Source organism: Camellia sinensis, chromosome 1 (genome assembly GCF_055761805.1).
Source record: "Camellia sinensis isolate YWXY chromosome 1, ASM5576180v1, whole genome shotgun sequence".
Lineage (NCBI taxonomy): Eukaryota > Viridiplantae > Streptophyta > Magnoliopsida > Ericales > Theaceae > Camellia > Camellia sinensis.
In genome coordinates, this window is record NC_138961.1 from 247,229,920 (window position 1) to 247,247,831 (window position 17,912).

The 17,912-nt window shown below is 36.3% G+C and overlaps 2 protein-coding genes across 3 annotated transcripts; one reads left to right on the plus strand and one right to left on the minus strand.

Moving 5' to 3' along the window:
• Positions 1-3,794: 3,794 nt before the first annotated feature.
• Positions 3,795-16,057, minus strand: LOC114318460 (S-adenosyl-L-methionine-dependent methyltransferases superfamily protein). Of its 2 annotated transcripts, XM_028265360.2 has the most exons (9): positions 13,826-16,057; positions 13,645-13,706; positions 6,516-6,567; positions 5,950-6,064; positions 5,729-5,823; positions 4,736-4,842; positions 4,537-4,651; positions 4,414-4,458; positions 3,795-4,300 (listed from the first exon to the last, which is right to left on the minus strand). In XM_028265360.2, the coding sequence occupies exons 1-9, from the start codon at positions 14,012-14,014 to the stop codon at positions 4,232-4,234; spliced, it is 849 nt and encodes a 282-aa protein (XP_028121161.2). In that variant the 5' UTR covers positions 14,015-16,057; the 3' UTR covers positions 3,795-4,231. The 2 variants fall into 2 exon arrangements, with proteins under 2 accessions (XP_028121161.2, XP_028121160.2); XM_028265359.2 differs by having other exon boundaries at positions 4,414-4,651.
• Positions 16,058-16,209: 152 nt separating this feature from the next.
• On the plus strand, positions 16,210-17,908 carry LOC114318459 (chalcone isomerase-like protein 1). Its single transcript, XM_028265358.2, has 4 exons — positions 16,210-16,685; positions 17,123-17,363; positions 17,461-17,552; positions 17,650-17,908. Exons 1-4 carry the CDS (start codon positions 16,394-16,396, stop codon positions 17,781-17,783), a joined length of 759 nt encoding a protein of 252 aa, XP_028121159.2. The 5' UTR covers positions 16,210-16,393; the 3' UTR covers positions 17,784-17,908.
• The last annotated feature ends 4 nt before the right edge of the window (positions 17,909-17,912 follow it).

Below are 17,912 nucleotides of genomic sequence, written 5' to 3' on the forward strand. Positions count from 1 at the left end.
TAATTTTTAAATCAAAGAGGCTTGATAATTTAAACCAAAACAGCATTTTGACAGTGGAGGTATTGCTAATCAAGAGTGATAAAAAAAATTATTAAAAAATCTACATCAATAAATTTTTATTTTAACTTCACAAATGGTTGATATATATATTTTTTTAATAAACTTAAATAATTTGATAGGTATAGACTATTAGTTTTTAAAATTTTAATCATATAATATAATCTTATGAAATCAAATAGAAATCTCGACATGATCGATCAAAATTCTAATATTTAGAGCTTGTTTGGCATGAGAGTTTTTGATGAAAATAGTCAAAATGTCAAAACATCCAATCGCATCACTTTCTTTACTTTTTACACATATTTTCCTAAAACATAAAAAAAATCAATTAAAATAATCAATTCTCAAATAACCCCTAATGTCTTTTTTCACCTCTCGATTTGTTTATATTAATCGTAACTAATAGATTAAAATTTTACAGTACATATGGCACGTTTGTTTGTTTGGTGAGTGCTACATATGAACTTAATATTCATTTCATCAACTTTTTTCTATTATAATTTGAACTCACAAAATGATTACAGAGGTGTGAACCAAAATGATAAGCAAATAAGTCTCAAAAATTAAGGCTCCGTTTGGAAAGCCTCTCAAAATATGGTTTCACCCATTGATTTGAGTATGTTGTTTGTTTGGAGCTTTCAAATCATAATTCTACACCCATTTCTTAAAACTCAATTTAAAACATAATTATTACTTTTCAAAACTCATAACCAAACACATAATTCAAAACTCTTTTCAAAACTCAATTCAAATTAATATTTTAATTTTGTTAAATATTTTAAATATTTAAATATTTTAAAAATATTTTAATTTTGTTAAGATTTTAAATATTTTAATATTTAAATTTGTTATGCTTTTTTAAATTTTTTAAAATATTTTAATTTCAAAATATTACGATTCTAATTTTTAAAATTTTAAAATATTTTATAAAAATAAATTCAAACTCTATTTTATAAAAATATTTATAAATATTTTAATTTTTTTGTTATGTATTTGGTTATGATTTTGGTGTAGAGTTGTGAAAATAGTATGGAGTTTCGAGTTATGCGTTTGGTTATGAGTTTTAAAAATAATTTCTTAATTGACTTTTGTTTTATGTGTTTGGTTACAATTTGAGTGTAGAATTGTTTTTAAATTTAAAATATTAACATTTTAAATTATTTAAATTTTTTGAATATTTAAATTATTTAAATTTTAACTATTTAGATTTTTGGAATATTTATTTTAATTTTTTACTTATTAAATTTTTTAGATTATTTAAATTATTTAAATATTTATGATTTAAATTTTTTGAATATTTATTTTGAAAAAAAATTATTTCCTTTGTAGTATTTTCAATTAAAAAATTGATTAATGTTATTTTCTGTTAATAATAATTTTTTTTAATTGAATTTTAAAAAGAGTTTGGTTATTAGTGTTGATTAGAATTTTCAATAGTGTGAAAGTAGTATGTTTTGTTATGAGTTATAATAATTTGAATTAAGTTATGAAAACTCTTTCCAAAACTCATAACCAAACAAATTTTCGTACTTCACATGTCAAATCAAACTTTCAAAACTCAATTCCACACTCAATTCAACACTCTATTTAAAAACCATAACCAAACAAATTTTCTACACCCAAATCATAATTCTACAACTCACAAACTCAAAATACAACTCATACTTTCAAATCATATTTACAAAACTCTACCAAACGCAACCTTAGTAGCCTAAAACATGATCTAATGCTGACTAAAACAATTATTAGTCGCCTATTGTGGCATATTTAGCGACTAATTTTTTTTAGTCACCAATAATTAAGATACAGTTACTAAAAAAATTAGCAGCTAAAAACCATATTCAACGGCGACCAATATAACTTTTAGTCGCCTATTCTAAAACTTTTGGCGACTAAAAAACGCTTAGGCACTAAAAGTGTAAATTGTTGTAGTGGTGGCTTGTTTACATGTAAGATTATTGGATCGAACCAAAAGGCTTACAAATGGGTATGCATGGTTCCGTTTGATCATGAGGCGATAAAAGAAGAACTCAGTCATTCATATTTCAAAAATAACACGCAATTAAAAAGAGAAGTGCAAACAAAAAACCAAGTCTCAAATAAATATTCATTAAACTATAAACTAATCTTAGGGGTAATTTCGAAGGCAGCATGGATTATGAACATTAATATGATAAGTAAGCAAGGAAGCTATGCATCGTACAAAAATTTGAAACGAAATTTCAAACTGAGTTTTAGATATGTACCTAAATCATCAGCACAGCATCAAGTATCTGTGTCGGCATCTCAATAAGATAAGATTGACAAGACTCTGCAAAAGCCTTCAAGTGTCCTTTGCCATCACTAAAATCGCAAGCAAAGCTCAACAAGCCGAAATTTGAAACAATGCAGTAGCGTCAAATCCCGACCACTGCACTCGACTCGAAGCAAATTCAAAAGAACTCGTCGCCAGAAAGATGAAGCAACACAGGGTTGTCAGAAGAATTTTCCATTTCCAGGCCTTTTATATACCCTGAACAATGCCATTTGCTAAAACAATCATAAGCCCGAAGCTTGGAGTCCTCAAACCATAACAAATTAGAGCCTACAAACAAAGTTTGCACACGGAATGGACCGTGATCTCTCTCATAATCCCGTAGTTTCCAACAATCGGTCACCACATTATGTAGGCTTCTGTTTTGTGGTGTTGAAGGAATCATTCTCTTTTCTTTCTTTTTATTTTCTTTTCATTTCTTCTTCCTTTTAAGTTAGGAATTTATGTCCCTCTCGTGCAGCCAACTCTCAGCTTCAACTGATCTGATCAAAGTGTCTAGCTTACTTGAAGTTGAATTTGTATTAACAGTTTGTGTTAATTGGGTCTAACAGTAGATGCACAAATTTGTGTACACAAAGTATTGTGATTTGCAGTGCGACTGTTTTTATGTTTACTATAATTCAGTGAGAGCATGATACATGATAATGTGTGCCCTTGTTATATTGAGTAATAGGGTACCAGGCGCCCGGCAAATTTACAGTTCGCTGAGAAATTGGACGTGAAAACGAGGCAGTGATTTTCAGAGTACAAGTTGTTTGTTGCAGCCCAGACCTGGATTTTGGAAGAGGTAATAATCAAGGGCCAACAAAGGGGGATCGACCCGTGATCTGAACAGGATAGAATATTTTATGTGGCACATGATAATAAAATTAACTTTACATTTAAAATATATAATTTGAGATTTATTACACTTCCAATATTATTTATGCACCTTTCAATACTTGATATATGAAATTAACGTGAGCATTTTTCAAAGAAAAAATATTGCATTATTCATGGATGCAATTGATACAAAATTTAAATTTTGTGAAACAAAATGAAATTATTTGTTTAGCTGTGTTTATATCTGGAGTCCATCCCTCGAACAGAGCGGAGGCGATATAGCATTATCGGCAATAATAGTGGAACTGATGCAGAAGAAGAGAATATTTTTCAAAATTGCCCACGTTATCATCTGTCTCCGTCTTTTTCCAATAACCAAAATATCAATTTTTATAAAAAACAAATTTATGCTAAAAAAAATTGTGAAACCGGCCTTAAAATGAATAGAGCCAGTGTAGGCTAATCCTAGCCGGTTAAGTTATTTTCTAAGCTGCCAAACAGAGCGCAGTAAACCATAGGCATCAGCTATGACCTGAACCTATAAGGCCTGTTTGGCAATATGGTTGGGACTATATTAGCTCTACTAAAAGACAATAAATTTAAAAAATTAATAAAATAAAATAACACGTATAAATTATAATCATTTCACTTTTTCTCTCACAAAATTATAAAAAAAATCAAAAATCAAAAACCAAAAAGTTAAAACAGTTCTTGCCAAAAGAAGGCAAAGATTTAGGTCCTCAAGCTATGAATCCCGTATCCCCAAAATATAGTACCCTGTCAAATGCATGAATGGATGCTCCGAATCCATGGGGGCACAAATGAAAACAGCAGGCAATTCATGCACATTAGAGGACCAGCCCTCAACATGAATACAATGTCACAAACATCCAGCAGCTTCATTAACTATGTAGACATGTAAAAAATCGGTATTGCCACATCAGGGTCACGAAAAAACTTTTACACGCTGCAATAGCCAGAGCAATATCAATTTGGGTTCTTTGATCTTGAGACACCAGCATTTTTGTTCAGAGCTCACCGACGCTTGTACAAACAAGGCTTCAACTCAGGCCATTCAATTTCCCTCTTGGAATTTTGCTTCTCCTGTAGAACAAAGAATGAAGTTATTTTAACGGGCACTGTTCTTGAACAGGTACTGTCAACAAAGCAAATGGGCATATATACTCTTGCAAGAAAAATGGGATAAAGCTACTGACCTTTTTCTTGAAGTATAATAATATAAACATTTTGTTGGAAAAATCCTGCGCATAATACTTATAAATTAGAGAGGATAATGGGAAAATTAGATTGTTATGAACAACGAGAGAACAAGAATAAACCTTTGATACAGAAGCAAAACCCAGCTCACAGATGGCTTTTGAGAACTTATCTGGATCTGCTCCTCCAGTATTTGGATCAAACCTGCTCTTTACTTCTGCTATCAAGAGCCAGCCACTGTGAAGAGCCATTACCTCTCAAATTATGAAATAGAAAAAGAAAAGAAATCGAAAAGCTTTAAAAAAAATATCACATGCATACGATGGCTTAAGAACTCTGTGTGCTTCTTGAAGGTAACTTGAGAAATTAGTGCCCATCAGTGAAAGGCAAAAGACGGCAACATCTATAGATGAAGAGTCAAGGGGTGTCTGCAGTTCCAAGCACAATCATTTAAAGTCAAAAGAAGGCATCTTACAAGTAGCATTAACCAAAAAAAGATCAGTAACCATAAAGTTGTTAATAAGATCCAATCTATATGAACCACCAAGACATTGGGAGGTTATAACAAGAACAACATAGCATGCATCAGAAAACCAAAAGGTACATTGAGAAATAAGAACATAAGCAACATTTTGAATGACAAGGCCATTTGCATGGTTCAACAATTGAAATATTGAGTTTATGCTAATACTATATGGCCATGTATGTTTGGGTGGACATAAGCTTGGGATTGGACTAATAGTCCAATAAAATTATTAATCCGATATTTGGTTAAACAATTAAAGTACGGACTAATTATTTTAAACTTGACTATTAGTTAAGATAGGATTCATAATCCAACGGATTCGTAGTCCTAGGACTATTAGTCATGGGAATGCTAATCCAATCCGCCCAAACAAACATGGCCTATAGTTATAATAGACAAAATTGCCAATTAAAGGGTATTTTTTTTATAAGTAATTAAAGGGCACTTTCAAAAACGAAAACTTGAAAAGTTAGTACATGATGTAAAGAGGATAGATCTTTATATTATGAGTTAATATGTCCTGGTCCTGTTTTCTCTTGCTGAATTATTTATTTACTTACATCTTGGAATCATATACAATTTCAATTCTCTTTATAGCTTTGGATATAGACACAGAGAACAAATAAGAAGGTTAATCTACTCTCTTTTTTTAACCTTTTTCCCTTTTCATCAACACTTGATTTCAGAGGTTACAATCCATAAACACAATAATGGCACAAGTGAGAGAAAAGCAAGCAGATCACAGCAAAGCTATAAAACCTCTAAAAGCATTATTAAGAAGCACATACATTTGACATATCACACGCAATTACTGATGGATCATTTGAGACAAGGTCAAAAGAGAAGACTTTATTCTTGACATTTCTTGCAAGGAGTGCATCCCCTGGAATATAATTGAACATAATGATTAATGACACTTAGATGTCCACGTAGAGTACAAACTAACAAGTCCTAATATTTGGAGGAATAAATTCACAAGGTTTCCATTGCAAATGTTGTAAGTTCTCACCACATCCAAAATCAGCAACAAGAAATGAAGGGTTGTGATCCTTTATCCATTTAATGATAACATTAACTGGTTGCTCGGGCCAATGTGACATTTGCTCTTGATATCCTGTATGATACTGGCCAGGTAAGTAAACATAAGTTACAATGCAAAGAGCATCAAAATATAGAATAAGTCAAGTATATTTGAATAAACAAAGTTGTATGAAGACCAAATAATTTTAAAGAAAAATATAAGACAATCTATATACAATAAAACGTGATAATTTTGTTCTGACCTGCAAAAATTATCCTACACACTCGAATTGACTCAGATTTGATTTTTTTTTTTTTTTTTTTTGAATGTTTCCGTAGGATTTCATTTGGATGTAATTATCTAAGATCTGACTTCAAACTTCAATCCTCGTATGTTTTCTCTAAGTTTAACCTTGACAGATTGAAGTTTGCTCCAAGTAAGACACAAAAACATGAGAATTAAAGCAGCCACAGAAAATTACTAGTTTCAAATTGAATTCAACTACATCCATAACAAACATAAGCTCAAAATGCAATGTAATGTAATGTACTTACCACATTAAACAGCATGGGATCTTCTTTAAAATAGTTAAGGGCATCGTTTCCACTGTAGAAAAAGGAAAATAATTCAAAATCTAATTTGCAAACTCAATTTTGAGATAGAAATTATTATGTAAATATATAAATTCAAACAAACACAAAGCTTTTTCTCTTCAGTAGTGTTAGAATATAATATGTAAGGTATTGCTTTAATAATTAGGTTAGTATAATAATTAGTATGCTTTAATAATGTACCTTTAATAATGTTGTTTGGTTTGTGCTTCTACTTTAGGTTTGTAATTGTTCTCCCTCTCCTCTATAAAGGAGAGAGCTCAACACAACATTCAATACATCAATCATAATATATACACAATTTATGCTCTCTCTTTCTATCAGTTTATCTTACATGGTATCAGAGCTAGGTTAACAACCTAGTCATTCTGCTTCACCGGCGGGCGGCAGCATCGCCTTGGCCGCCCGCCGGACCTCTACACATACCTTCATTCCGCTGCCACAAATTCCATAGTTGAACTCTTCTCTGCCGTACGATGGCTCAATAAACTTGCTAACCTCTCTTCTCTGCCAATGAAGGAATCCCACCTTCCTTGACAAGCAAACCCCTATTCCACACACTCTCGCCACACAACTGCAACAACGTCATCACCGCGAACTCCTTCGCTCCGTCAACATCACCGACTTGAAAGGCGGCAAGGTGACGGTGTTTGCGCCGTCGGATGAGGCGTTTACGGCCGTCAATGTGCCAGATCTGAGCAAGCTATCGAACGCTACTCCACTCATCCTTATCCTCATCATCATCATCATCATCATCTGCTAAACAACACACACACGGTACACATCTCTCTCCATTGACACATGCATGACAGACACCCACACCCAGCACACATAGGAGGGTGGAAGAGTTGAGCATAAGAAAGAGGAAGACACACAATACACAGAAACACACAACAGAACTCCTCTCTCCCTCACTCTCGGAGCTCTCGAGCAAGGGCCATGAAAAATGTTCAAAGCTGCTGGATCTCTCTCTCGACACCACGACGGCTTTCTCTCCAACCCGGCTTTCTTCTTCTGGAAGGAAAGCTCTGTTTGTACAATACTTAGAGAATTCCCGCTGCTACAACTCCGATCGCAACCACCATCCTATCCCAGCTCCACTTCCTACAGACGCTGTGACCCAGGCTGCGTCGGTCTCTCTCTCGCTCTCTCGGCGGTTGACAGTGGAGGGAGATAAGAGGAAGAAGGAGGAACTCAGCAGAGAAAATGATTGATATCTCAGGAACTCCAGAGCCAGAGGAAATTATGCTCGAAGTATGCAAGGGCCTTCACGAAGTATCATATATTTGGTCCATGGGATGGGTCGGCTCGTTGAGTTTTTGGCTTGTGAAGTTTCTGCAAATTAGAATTTAATTAATTAGTATAGTTAAAAAAAAAAAAAAAAAAAAAAAGAAAAAAAAAAAAGAGCAAGCCTCGGTATGCAGAAAAGCTTAGGTCCACAGACGCCAGCAACAGAAAAGTGCACAAAGCTCACATGAGATGGGCTCACACAAATGCATCTCCATTCTTCCTTTGAAATCTCATTCATTTTATTATTATTATAATTCTTATTATTATTATAAACACCATCAGCATCTATGACCCAACCCCATGCTCTCTCTCTCGTTTTTCAAACTCATTTTACTTTTCTTCCTTTATTATTTTTTTATTTTTTCTTTTCATTTATTTTACACCACCAAACACTTTACACCCACTCTCTCTCTCTCAATCCGGAAAACAGATTTTCTCTCTCTCACTTTACTTTTTCCACCACCCACAAAACATTATGTAGACACCCCATTTTTGACCGCCCTTAAGACTTGGGCACTACTGATGGTTTGCTCGGTGTTGAGAGATGTGCAGGGCAAAGAATCAGTTTCTTCGGCTAGAAGAGAGGCAAATCTTTCAAAACACTTTGTTTAGGAGTTTGGAGTTGAAGAAGAGAGGAAAGGAGAGGAGAAAACTAATTTGGGAGAAGTTCGGCATGAATCCGGGTAGAAGCGAGTCGAGCAGCCCTCGCTGAATCGGGCTTATCTGTCTGTACGCTTGGAGTTTAGCTATGGGGCCACCACCGTCGGAAAGCTTACTTCCGGGGCTTCATTTTGCACTCAAGAATCTCCTAGAGCCAAGTCCGGGTGGGGGAGATATGATCAGTTGAAGTCGGGCATCATCCCGGTTGGATCGAATCTGCGCGGCTTCACGAAAAAGGGCATAACTTTTTGCACAGAAGGAATTTTAATGCAAGGTTTGCGCCATTGGAAAGCTAACTTCTGGGGCTTCAATTTGGACACCAACCAGCACTTTTTTGACCTCACCGGCCACCCATCGGCACTATATTTATCCGACCGGCAATTTATTGTGCCGACCGGCAATTTATTGTGCCGACCGGCAGGTTAAAGTAGCCGACCGGCCTTTTTTGCTAGCCGACGACCTTCCGGAGCATTCTGCAGATTGAGTGGATTCCAGCTGTGCCAGCTGGAGGGCACAGACTGGATCCTCCATACACGTGTATGGAGGATCTTGGCTCTTGGTTTTGAAGCTTCTAAGAGAAGTCTTACTCCCTTGGCTCTATAAAGGAAGCCCTCTTCTTCCTTATACTAGGTTAGAAGAAGAAAACCAGCTGGAGCATTATACATACAACCCTATATCTATACATTCAACCCTCTCTTCCAAGCTCCAAAGTCCATTATCCTTGGCCATTTACACACCAAGCCATAGCACAACACCACCACTTCCATTTCCAGCAGCTGGAGGCTGTTCTTCAAAGCCTAAGGAGCCACAAACTCAAGCCAAGAAGCCATCAAAGTTTGGTCTTCAAGGGTGAGTAGCATTTCCTCTCTTTTGAGCTTTTTCTTATATCATTTCTTAGCCATATTTGCTTACGGTTTTAGGCTCCGACCTTAACTGAAACTAGGTCTATTTTGAGCTATTCTACATGTTTGTTGAAGGGCTCAACCCTCTTTGAGAACCCTATCTCACACTTTCTTCATTACCCCTTTGTATGCCATTATTTTGCATGATTCTTTTAGCCTATGTGTGATCTGTTTTCGAGCCTGAGATAAACTGAAAATAGGCTTATTTTGAGCCCCTCTTCAACATTGAAGAAGGGCTCATCCTTGTTTGGGACCTCCATGTACCACTTGCCATTGTAGCCCTCTTTGGCCCACTCTTTTTGCATAATTTATTAGCCTGTTTTTCTTCTGTTTTTGTGGCTTGGTCTGAACTTAAAGTGGCCATATTTTGACCCCGTCATGTTTCATTGAGGGTCTTTGGCTATTTGATGAATATTTTGTGTACTTCATGTTATAGCCCTCTTGTGGCCTTAATCTTGCATAAATTGTTTGCCATGCTTGTATCTGTTTTCGAGCCTTGTCATCTACTGAAAAACATCATATTTTTGGTCCCTCTTCAGTGTTGTAGAAGGGTATTTTTCTGTTTGGGTTTTGCATCTACCACTTGCTTCATTACCTCCCTTGCGGAGCCGTTTTTGTATGCCATTTTAGCCCTATCTTTGCTTGCTGTTTGGCCATGTCATAAACTGTGAAAATGCTTGTCTCAGGGCTGCCTTGCTTCTGTCTTCATGCTCCATGTCCATATTGTGCATGCTTTGTATAGCTGTAGGCCATTGTGTATGCCTAATTTTGCATTTCGGGTCGCATGTCATGCATCGGGTGCCATTTTGCCATGATTCGGGGCTGTTTCGGGTCATGTTTAGCTTCTGAAATTTGCATGCTAGCATATCATCTTGCCATGTCTTGTTAGAGTGGCATTCCGTGCTGTAGGTTCGGTCCTCGGTTTGCGTGCACGCGTGCACGTACTTCGAGAGTCCCATTTTCATCCGCCGGCATCCTATGTGAGTGTGGCTGAGGCTCACTCATGTTGGTATAAGCCCATATCATGTTTTCATGTCATTGCATCGCATTCTGTCATCGCCTCGGTTTGCGTACCCGTGTGCACGCATTTCGAGGCACTTCATTTTCATCCGTCGGCATCCTATGTGAGTATGGCTGAGGCTCTCTCATGTTGGTATAAGCCCATATCACATTTTCATGTCATTTACATTGCGTATGCCATTGCCTCGGTTTGCGTGCCCGTGTGCACGCATTTCGAGGCACTCCATTTTCATTCATCGGCCTCTTATGTGAGTGTGGCTGAGGCTCTCTCATGTTAGTATAAGTCCATGTTGCATTCTATATGCCGTTTTAGCCATTGCATTGCATATGCCATTGCCTCGGTTTGCGTGCCCGTGTGCACGCATTTCGAGGTATTTTATTTTCATATTATGGCCACTGTTTTGGGCCTAACTAGAGCTGCCTAATTCATGTTTAAGACCATCCTTTGCTTATTTGCATGCTCATCTTGCATGTTTGCTTGTATCGGCATGTTGCATCCTTAACTCGTATGCCTAAGTTGCATTGCATCTTGCATGCATCACCTTGCCTCTTGAGATGAGTATGATAGAGGTTAGGCCTCCTTGTGTGTTTATTTGGTTTGCATTGCATTTGAAATCAAAGTTGCATACTTGGTTCTTTGGGCCATCATGCATGGAAATGCGCGATTGGTGGTCCGAGAATCGAGGCACATGTCCCTTTGAGTCATTACAATGATAAGAGACATGGTTAGTGCATATATGCCTTGAAATGTGCTGCCATGCTTTGCCTTGTCCTCTGTTGCTGTGGGTTGCAGGTTCTGCAGGAATACTCTGCCGACCGGCAGTGTAAGGTGCCGGCCGGCAATCTTTTCTCTGCCGACAGCTTCAATTTTGTGCCGGTGGCAACATCTCAGTGCCGGTGGCAATTTCACCCAGCCGGTGGTGTCTCCCAGCATCCAAGGAAGCAGTCCTGAAATTTTGGCAGCCTCCAGAGGAGCACAGGAAAGAAAACAGAGGCAGCCTACGCATGGCGGCGCGCTTCCCGAGACGGTTTACTGTTTTCTTAGAATAATTAATTTGTTAATTAATTTGTAATATTTAATTAGCTCGCGTAGTTAATTAATTTGTAATATTTATTTGGTCCCTCCGAGCGAGGGCAAACTTGTAATAAGTGTGGGTGTGTGTGTGCATGTCTTCCAACCCCCACTTCTTTCTCCCTTTTATTTACCTGCTTATGATGGTAGATTAGGGCACATTTATTTTAGCATACCTTATGCTATGCATGCGTGCATCCATACATTTGTACTGCATGCATTAGGCTCGGTACATCACGCTAACTGCATTCGTACTTCAATTCAAAAATTGACTATGTGATAGTTGATCGCATTTCATATGCCATGTTTAGGGCTAGCCGAGCCTGCCTAGATCGCATTTTGCATGTGATGCATTAGCCACTTTTAACATGGACTTGGATCATGCATGTTTGCTAACTAGTTTATTATTTTGGCACGGAGTACTAGGTAAGCTTTTATGCTTTAGCATATCGCATGCGTGTGAGTGTTGCCATGACAGTATGATTACCATGAGGCTAGCTGCTTATGTGATATAACTGCTTGAATGCCTGTGGATGGAGGTTGAATTACCTAAATTGGAATAATGCATTAAAACTGTGAGTTTTAAGCCCACTAGATAGTGGCAAAATCATCTTTTCTAAAAGCCCACTTGAGGGTGGCAAAATCTGCATTTTAGCCTACTTGCGAGTAGCAAACCATTTTCAAAAATGTTTTGTTCCAATTTGGGTGATTTGGTCTATACTTGTTTGCTGCGCGCACAAGTAACGTTTTCAAAATTGGATATCACGGTTAGTAGAGGCCGGTCTTCGGACCGGGCGAAAGGGGGTGCTCATAGCTGACCTTCCCCGATCGTACCCAAGCTCCCGAGCCGAGACAACTCCGGTGATGACGGACATGTGGCCTTCGGCACCGAGTCAGGGTTTCCTAAATTCTCCCATAAAAAAAATATTTAGGTGGCGACTCTGTATCTGGCAAAGCAGTCCATGTTTGGCACTACTTTTTCAAAAATCTGTTTCTCAAAACGATTTGCCAGATTTGGACTCTTTGGTTCAGATTAAGAACCGTGACACAAATCGAGTCCGAACTGTAGCATGAGGCCCGCGGACGCTGTTACACATTATCATCACCATTCCACCAATACTAATATATATATATTTATGTCTCTTTTTATTCCATCCCACCACACTTATTGGGCCACCTGTCCACCCACGTTGGCTCCACTTTTCATTACCAAAAAAAAAAAAACCCTTCCTCTCATTTTTTTTTTTTTTTTTTTTTTTTTTTTAACATCTTCCCTCTGTGTTGAGCTGTTTTGCTCCACTTTATCAATCCCTTTGTTTCAACCTCAAATAGGTTTCTATCTTCACACCTATTTGAGTTTGAGGAGGGATTATACATATATCATGGTGAGCATGGTTATATACCATGGGAACCAGCCAAGCCAACCCATGACGTACTCCCTAAGTCGCCCTCTTGGTGCACTACCAAAAGCTTCTACATTGGTCCGGCATGACCTCGTAAACTGTCCCGACATTGATTCCGGTCAGCTTCTACAACGGTCCGGCATGACCCCATAAACTGTCCCGACATTGATTCCGGTTAGCTTCTACATCGGTCCGGCATGACCTCGTAAACTGTCCAGACATTATCTGCTACAACGGTCCGACACGACCATACAGTGTCTTCTCCAACGGTGTGATACGACCATACCGTGTCTTCAACAACGGTCTGACACGACCATACAGTGTCTCCTATCCTATTTTATTTTATTTTATTTTTCTACTCTCTCCAAACTCAAGTTGGTTGGTTCCTATCCTCCTTGAGTTTGAGGGGGCTGTTAGAATATAATATGTAAGGTATTGCTTTAATAATTAGGTTAGTATAATAATTAGTATGCTTTAATAATGTACCTTTAATAATGTTGTTTGGTTTGTGCTTCTACTTTAGGTTTGTAATTGTTCTCCCTCTCCTCTATAAAGGAGAGAGCTCAACACAACATTCAATACATCAATCATAATATATACACAATTTATGCTCTCTCTTTCTATCAGTTTATCTTACAAGTAGATACCAAAATCCATCAATTCGCCAATACATGTGAAAAAATAAAAATAAAATTAAACATTAGGTAGGTAAAAAGTAATCGTACGTGCAAGTGTAGAGCTTCTCGTTAATCATCCGAAAATGGCCTCCCGATAACCTCGCTCTCATCTGCATACATAAATATATACACACATACATACATACAATTCCCAAATCAATACCAATACATGAGTTGCTGTATATATATAGCGACAGAGAGAGAAACACGTATGTTCATATAGAGAGACCTTGTCAAGGAAAGAAGAGGACTTGGAAATTGTACGGCTAGGAGGAGAAGCAGAGTCTTCGTGTTCATCGATCTTTTGAGACACTTGATGAAGATGATCATTGTTGGGATTATCAGAAGATTTTTCAGGTCGTGGTTTGCGATGCCTTGGCCTTTTACGCTTTCGATTCGATCTTTTCTCTTCCTTCATCACTTCCAATAGCTTGCTTATTCGATTTCAGGGTTCAGCACAGGGCATTTTAAACCGACTCAATATGGGGCTTGGCCTCATACCCAGACCCGGACAAACCCCTCTTTACAATAGGTCCTAAACCATAAAATTTAAGGCCCACACTCATGGGCTATATGTCCATAGGCTTAAAAATAGATGAGTTTATGGGTTTGGGGCAAAGCCTAACTCATATGGGCTTAATTTGGGTTTTAATTGGATTTAAAAAATTATTTTCAAATGAATGATAAATTTTTTATACATTAAAAAGTAAATTCGTATACTTCTCCATGACTTTGTAATTAAATTTTGAAAAATTCTCTAGTCAGTAATTTCCCCGTTTTAATTTGGGGTTTTTTTTTTTTGTTTTTATTGAATTCAAAATAAATTAGAAAATAATAAATAATTTTGAAGTGCATTACAATAATTATAATTGAATATTGAATCATAAATATAAAAAAATTATTGAGAAGTAATTTATATAAAACTTATGATGCGTTAATCTGTGTCAAGCGTCTTGAATACTACTCGCCTTATGTGGAAATTGCTGGTAATACACAACATATAACTAGCTTGATGAAAATAGTTGTTTTGTATATTAAATTACAAATTGAGAAGTTCAATTCCTAAATTAGTATTTCATGAAGTTTCTCGGAATTTGATTAATTTCTTTGTTTCTTTTTTCCCATACAAGATGAAAACTTACATTTACACAACAACCAACACAAGCTTATCTTACCTATTTTTTCCTTTCATGATACTATAATCACATTCATTTGATTATATATTAAATTGTGTGCATCATTAATCTCGTAAAAATATAATTGATAGTTTCATAATTGATGTTTTACTCAATTTTTTAATCTTATTATTTTACTAAAAATATATATAATATAAAAAAATAAAAAATAAAAAACAAGAGAGGAAAAAATAATAGTCTATTATTTAAGAATATGAGTTTATATGAATTTTATTTTATTTTTTTGAATAAATTTTATTTTATTTTTTTGAACTCGAGTTCAACTAGCTTTGACTCATTTAAATATTTGTAACCAATTGCATTTGCAAAGTCACAGAGAGTAATCTTAATTTACAGTATGAACCACAATAATGTTGGGTCAGTGAGTTAATGAAAATTTGATTTTCTATTTGAACTCAAGTTCAATTAGCTTTATTCATTTAATTTTTTGTAACCAAATTACATTTGCAAAATCACATAAGAGGGAGTAAATATTGAATGTAACAGTGATAACATCATTTAATGAGTAATTTTAATTTACAGTAGAAATCACAATAATGTTGAGTTAGTGGGAAACAAAACTTACCCATTTTCATTCATTTGTAATTTTTTATTGGGAGTTTACGCTCAATATTTTTTTTTTCCACATGATGACAAATGTTTTTAATGATACATTAGAGATGAAGGGAGCGTGGACCAGGGCAGTGTACCCACCTAGTGGTTAGCTAGTAAGGTTCTTTTCATGCAATAAATTTCCAAAGACAATCACTCCACAAACCTATCCTTTTAATTTCTCATAATTGAATTCTCTAACTCTTTTTGTTTATGTTTCAAATTAAATTATTTTACAATATGATTTACATTTTTAGTTTAATTTTATGGTAGAAAGTATATTTAAGACAGGAAAACCTTCACTAATTTCAGTGCGGCAAGCACACCTTTCTAAATTCTTATCTTGTTTCTGAAGATTTCTTCATGCACTTCATAAATGTCCCATCCAAATGCATCACTTTTTTTTTTAACTCAACATTGATTAAATGGTATAAAACAAGAGCAATATGTGACCTTTTGTTTTTAACCAATCCCTACATCTACATCTTTAACATCTAAAAATTGCAAAATATATCACATCATATGATAAATATAAAGGATATAAAGAGAGAATCAACATTGCAAAAAAAAATTACTCATGTAGGAATAATCCAAAAACAGTCGTAATCTACTGAATCAAATGATCTTGATCGAAATTAAGGGTATTTTGTCTTCCTGTTTCAAAATACTCGTAACAGTCAATCCCACGTAAAAATCTCAAAGGATTGAAACTGAATTTGGACAAAAAAAACCCATAGCCTTAGTCAAGTTAATAGGTCAGCGTTACATCAAGGTAGGTGGGAGTTGAGAATTCCACATTTATGTGGACTGCAAAAGTAGATCAACTAAAACAATTTATACGGAAACAAACTCACTCACATGGACTCCAACAATACTGATGTACACCATTTAAGTTCCCCTATCTAATGCTCAAAACAAGGTAGGCTGAAGATAAAAAGGGCCATAGCATAGCCAGCCAAAACCACCATCCAAAATCTCACATCTCTCTCCTAAACTCTCATCGTCAAAGAATGGCAACCACCGTGGAGGATATCACTGCCAAGGCTAAGATGGTTTCCTTAGAGGCACTGACACCTAAAGAGGAGAAAGTGAATGGCCCTGAATCAAATAAGATTGCCGATGGTGAGATGGGGAAAGCTGATGAAGAGCCACAAATGGGCAAGAAAGATGACGTGCCGGTTGAGACTGAACCCAAGACCGGGGTCTCCTTTCCGATTAAGTTGGATGATGGGAAGCAGTTGAATGCGGTTGGGTTGAGGAAAAAAAGCGTGCTTGGCATCGGCATCAAAATCTATGGCTTCGGTATCATTCTGTCAAAATCTCAGTCTATTTACTCATATATACTTGATCTATGACTATAAAACCTCACATATTTGGTGTCATACCCATGTAAAATCAGTAATGGATTTTATGTGCCTATGTGATAAACAGAGGTGGTTGAACACCTGCAAAGGTGATATAATTAACACAGCCGAACCCAAGAAGGTCTGACGTGTTCAAAACTACAAACTTAGCTAATACTAATAGGGTCACACAAAATAAAACCAAGAAAGATACTTGGAATTACATAACAAGAAATTGATCATCTACAAACAATTTGAACAATCAATTTAATGATGTAAAATCCAACAGTTTGGCCACTTGATCAAGATTCTAAGAGCTGATCTCAGAGAGGATAATGAATATCATTATGCAGCATAAATGCAAGGTTAATTACTTGTATTGTTTTCCAATTGCAGGAATATATGCAGATAATGAGACACTGAAAGATCTTCTGAGGACAAAAATTGGGAAAGCACCAACAAAACCTACCAAGGAAATGTACCAACTGGTAATTGACAGTGATGTAGGAATGCTGGTGCGATTGGTAATGGTGTTTTCCAACCTCACAATGAGCATGGTAAGAAAGAACTTTGATGAAGTTCTTGGAGCATCTATCAAAAAGCTCACTGGTGGAAAGAATGACGAGCTCACAAAGAAGTAAGTTTGTCCTTTCAAATCACCATGACTGCATATTTATATTTAGCCACTAGTTGAATTTTCCCTTAGAGCTCGTCTCTCCTGTCTGTTGATGAAGGATTATGGGTGAAGCTTCAGATGACATAAAGCTGACATGTGGTTCAATAATTGAGATTTCTCGGCTTCCAGGATACACTCTCCAAACAAAAGGTAAGGATACAAGGGATGAAACTATTGTACATTTGCATGGCTATGAACATTGTGAAAAAGGATATTTCAACAAGAATTTCTTTTCTGGTGAGTGCAGTGATGGATGAAGTTGTGAGCAAGGTTGAAAGTGAACTCCTATGCAGGGCCTATACCCACATGTATCTTGGAGATGATCCTTTTGACAAGGAAGCAAAAGAGAAATTTGGAATGACTCTGCTTTCTCTCTTCTAAACAGAAAACTCTTGGCAACTTCTAGGTTTGTGAGGAATAAGGCCTACTACATCTACTTTGTAGTGGCTGAACTTTTGTTCAATAAAAGGGTGATAACAGGAGAGTGGTTGGTTTCCATTACTAAATCTA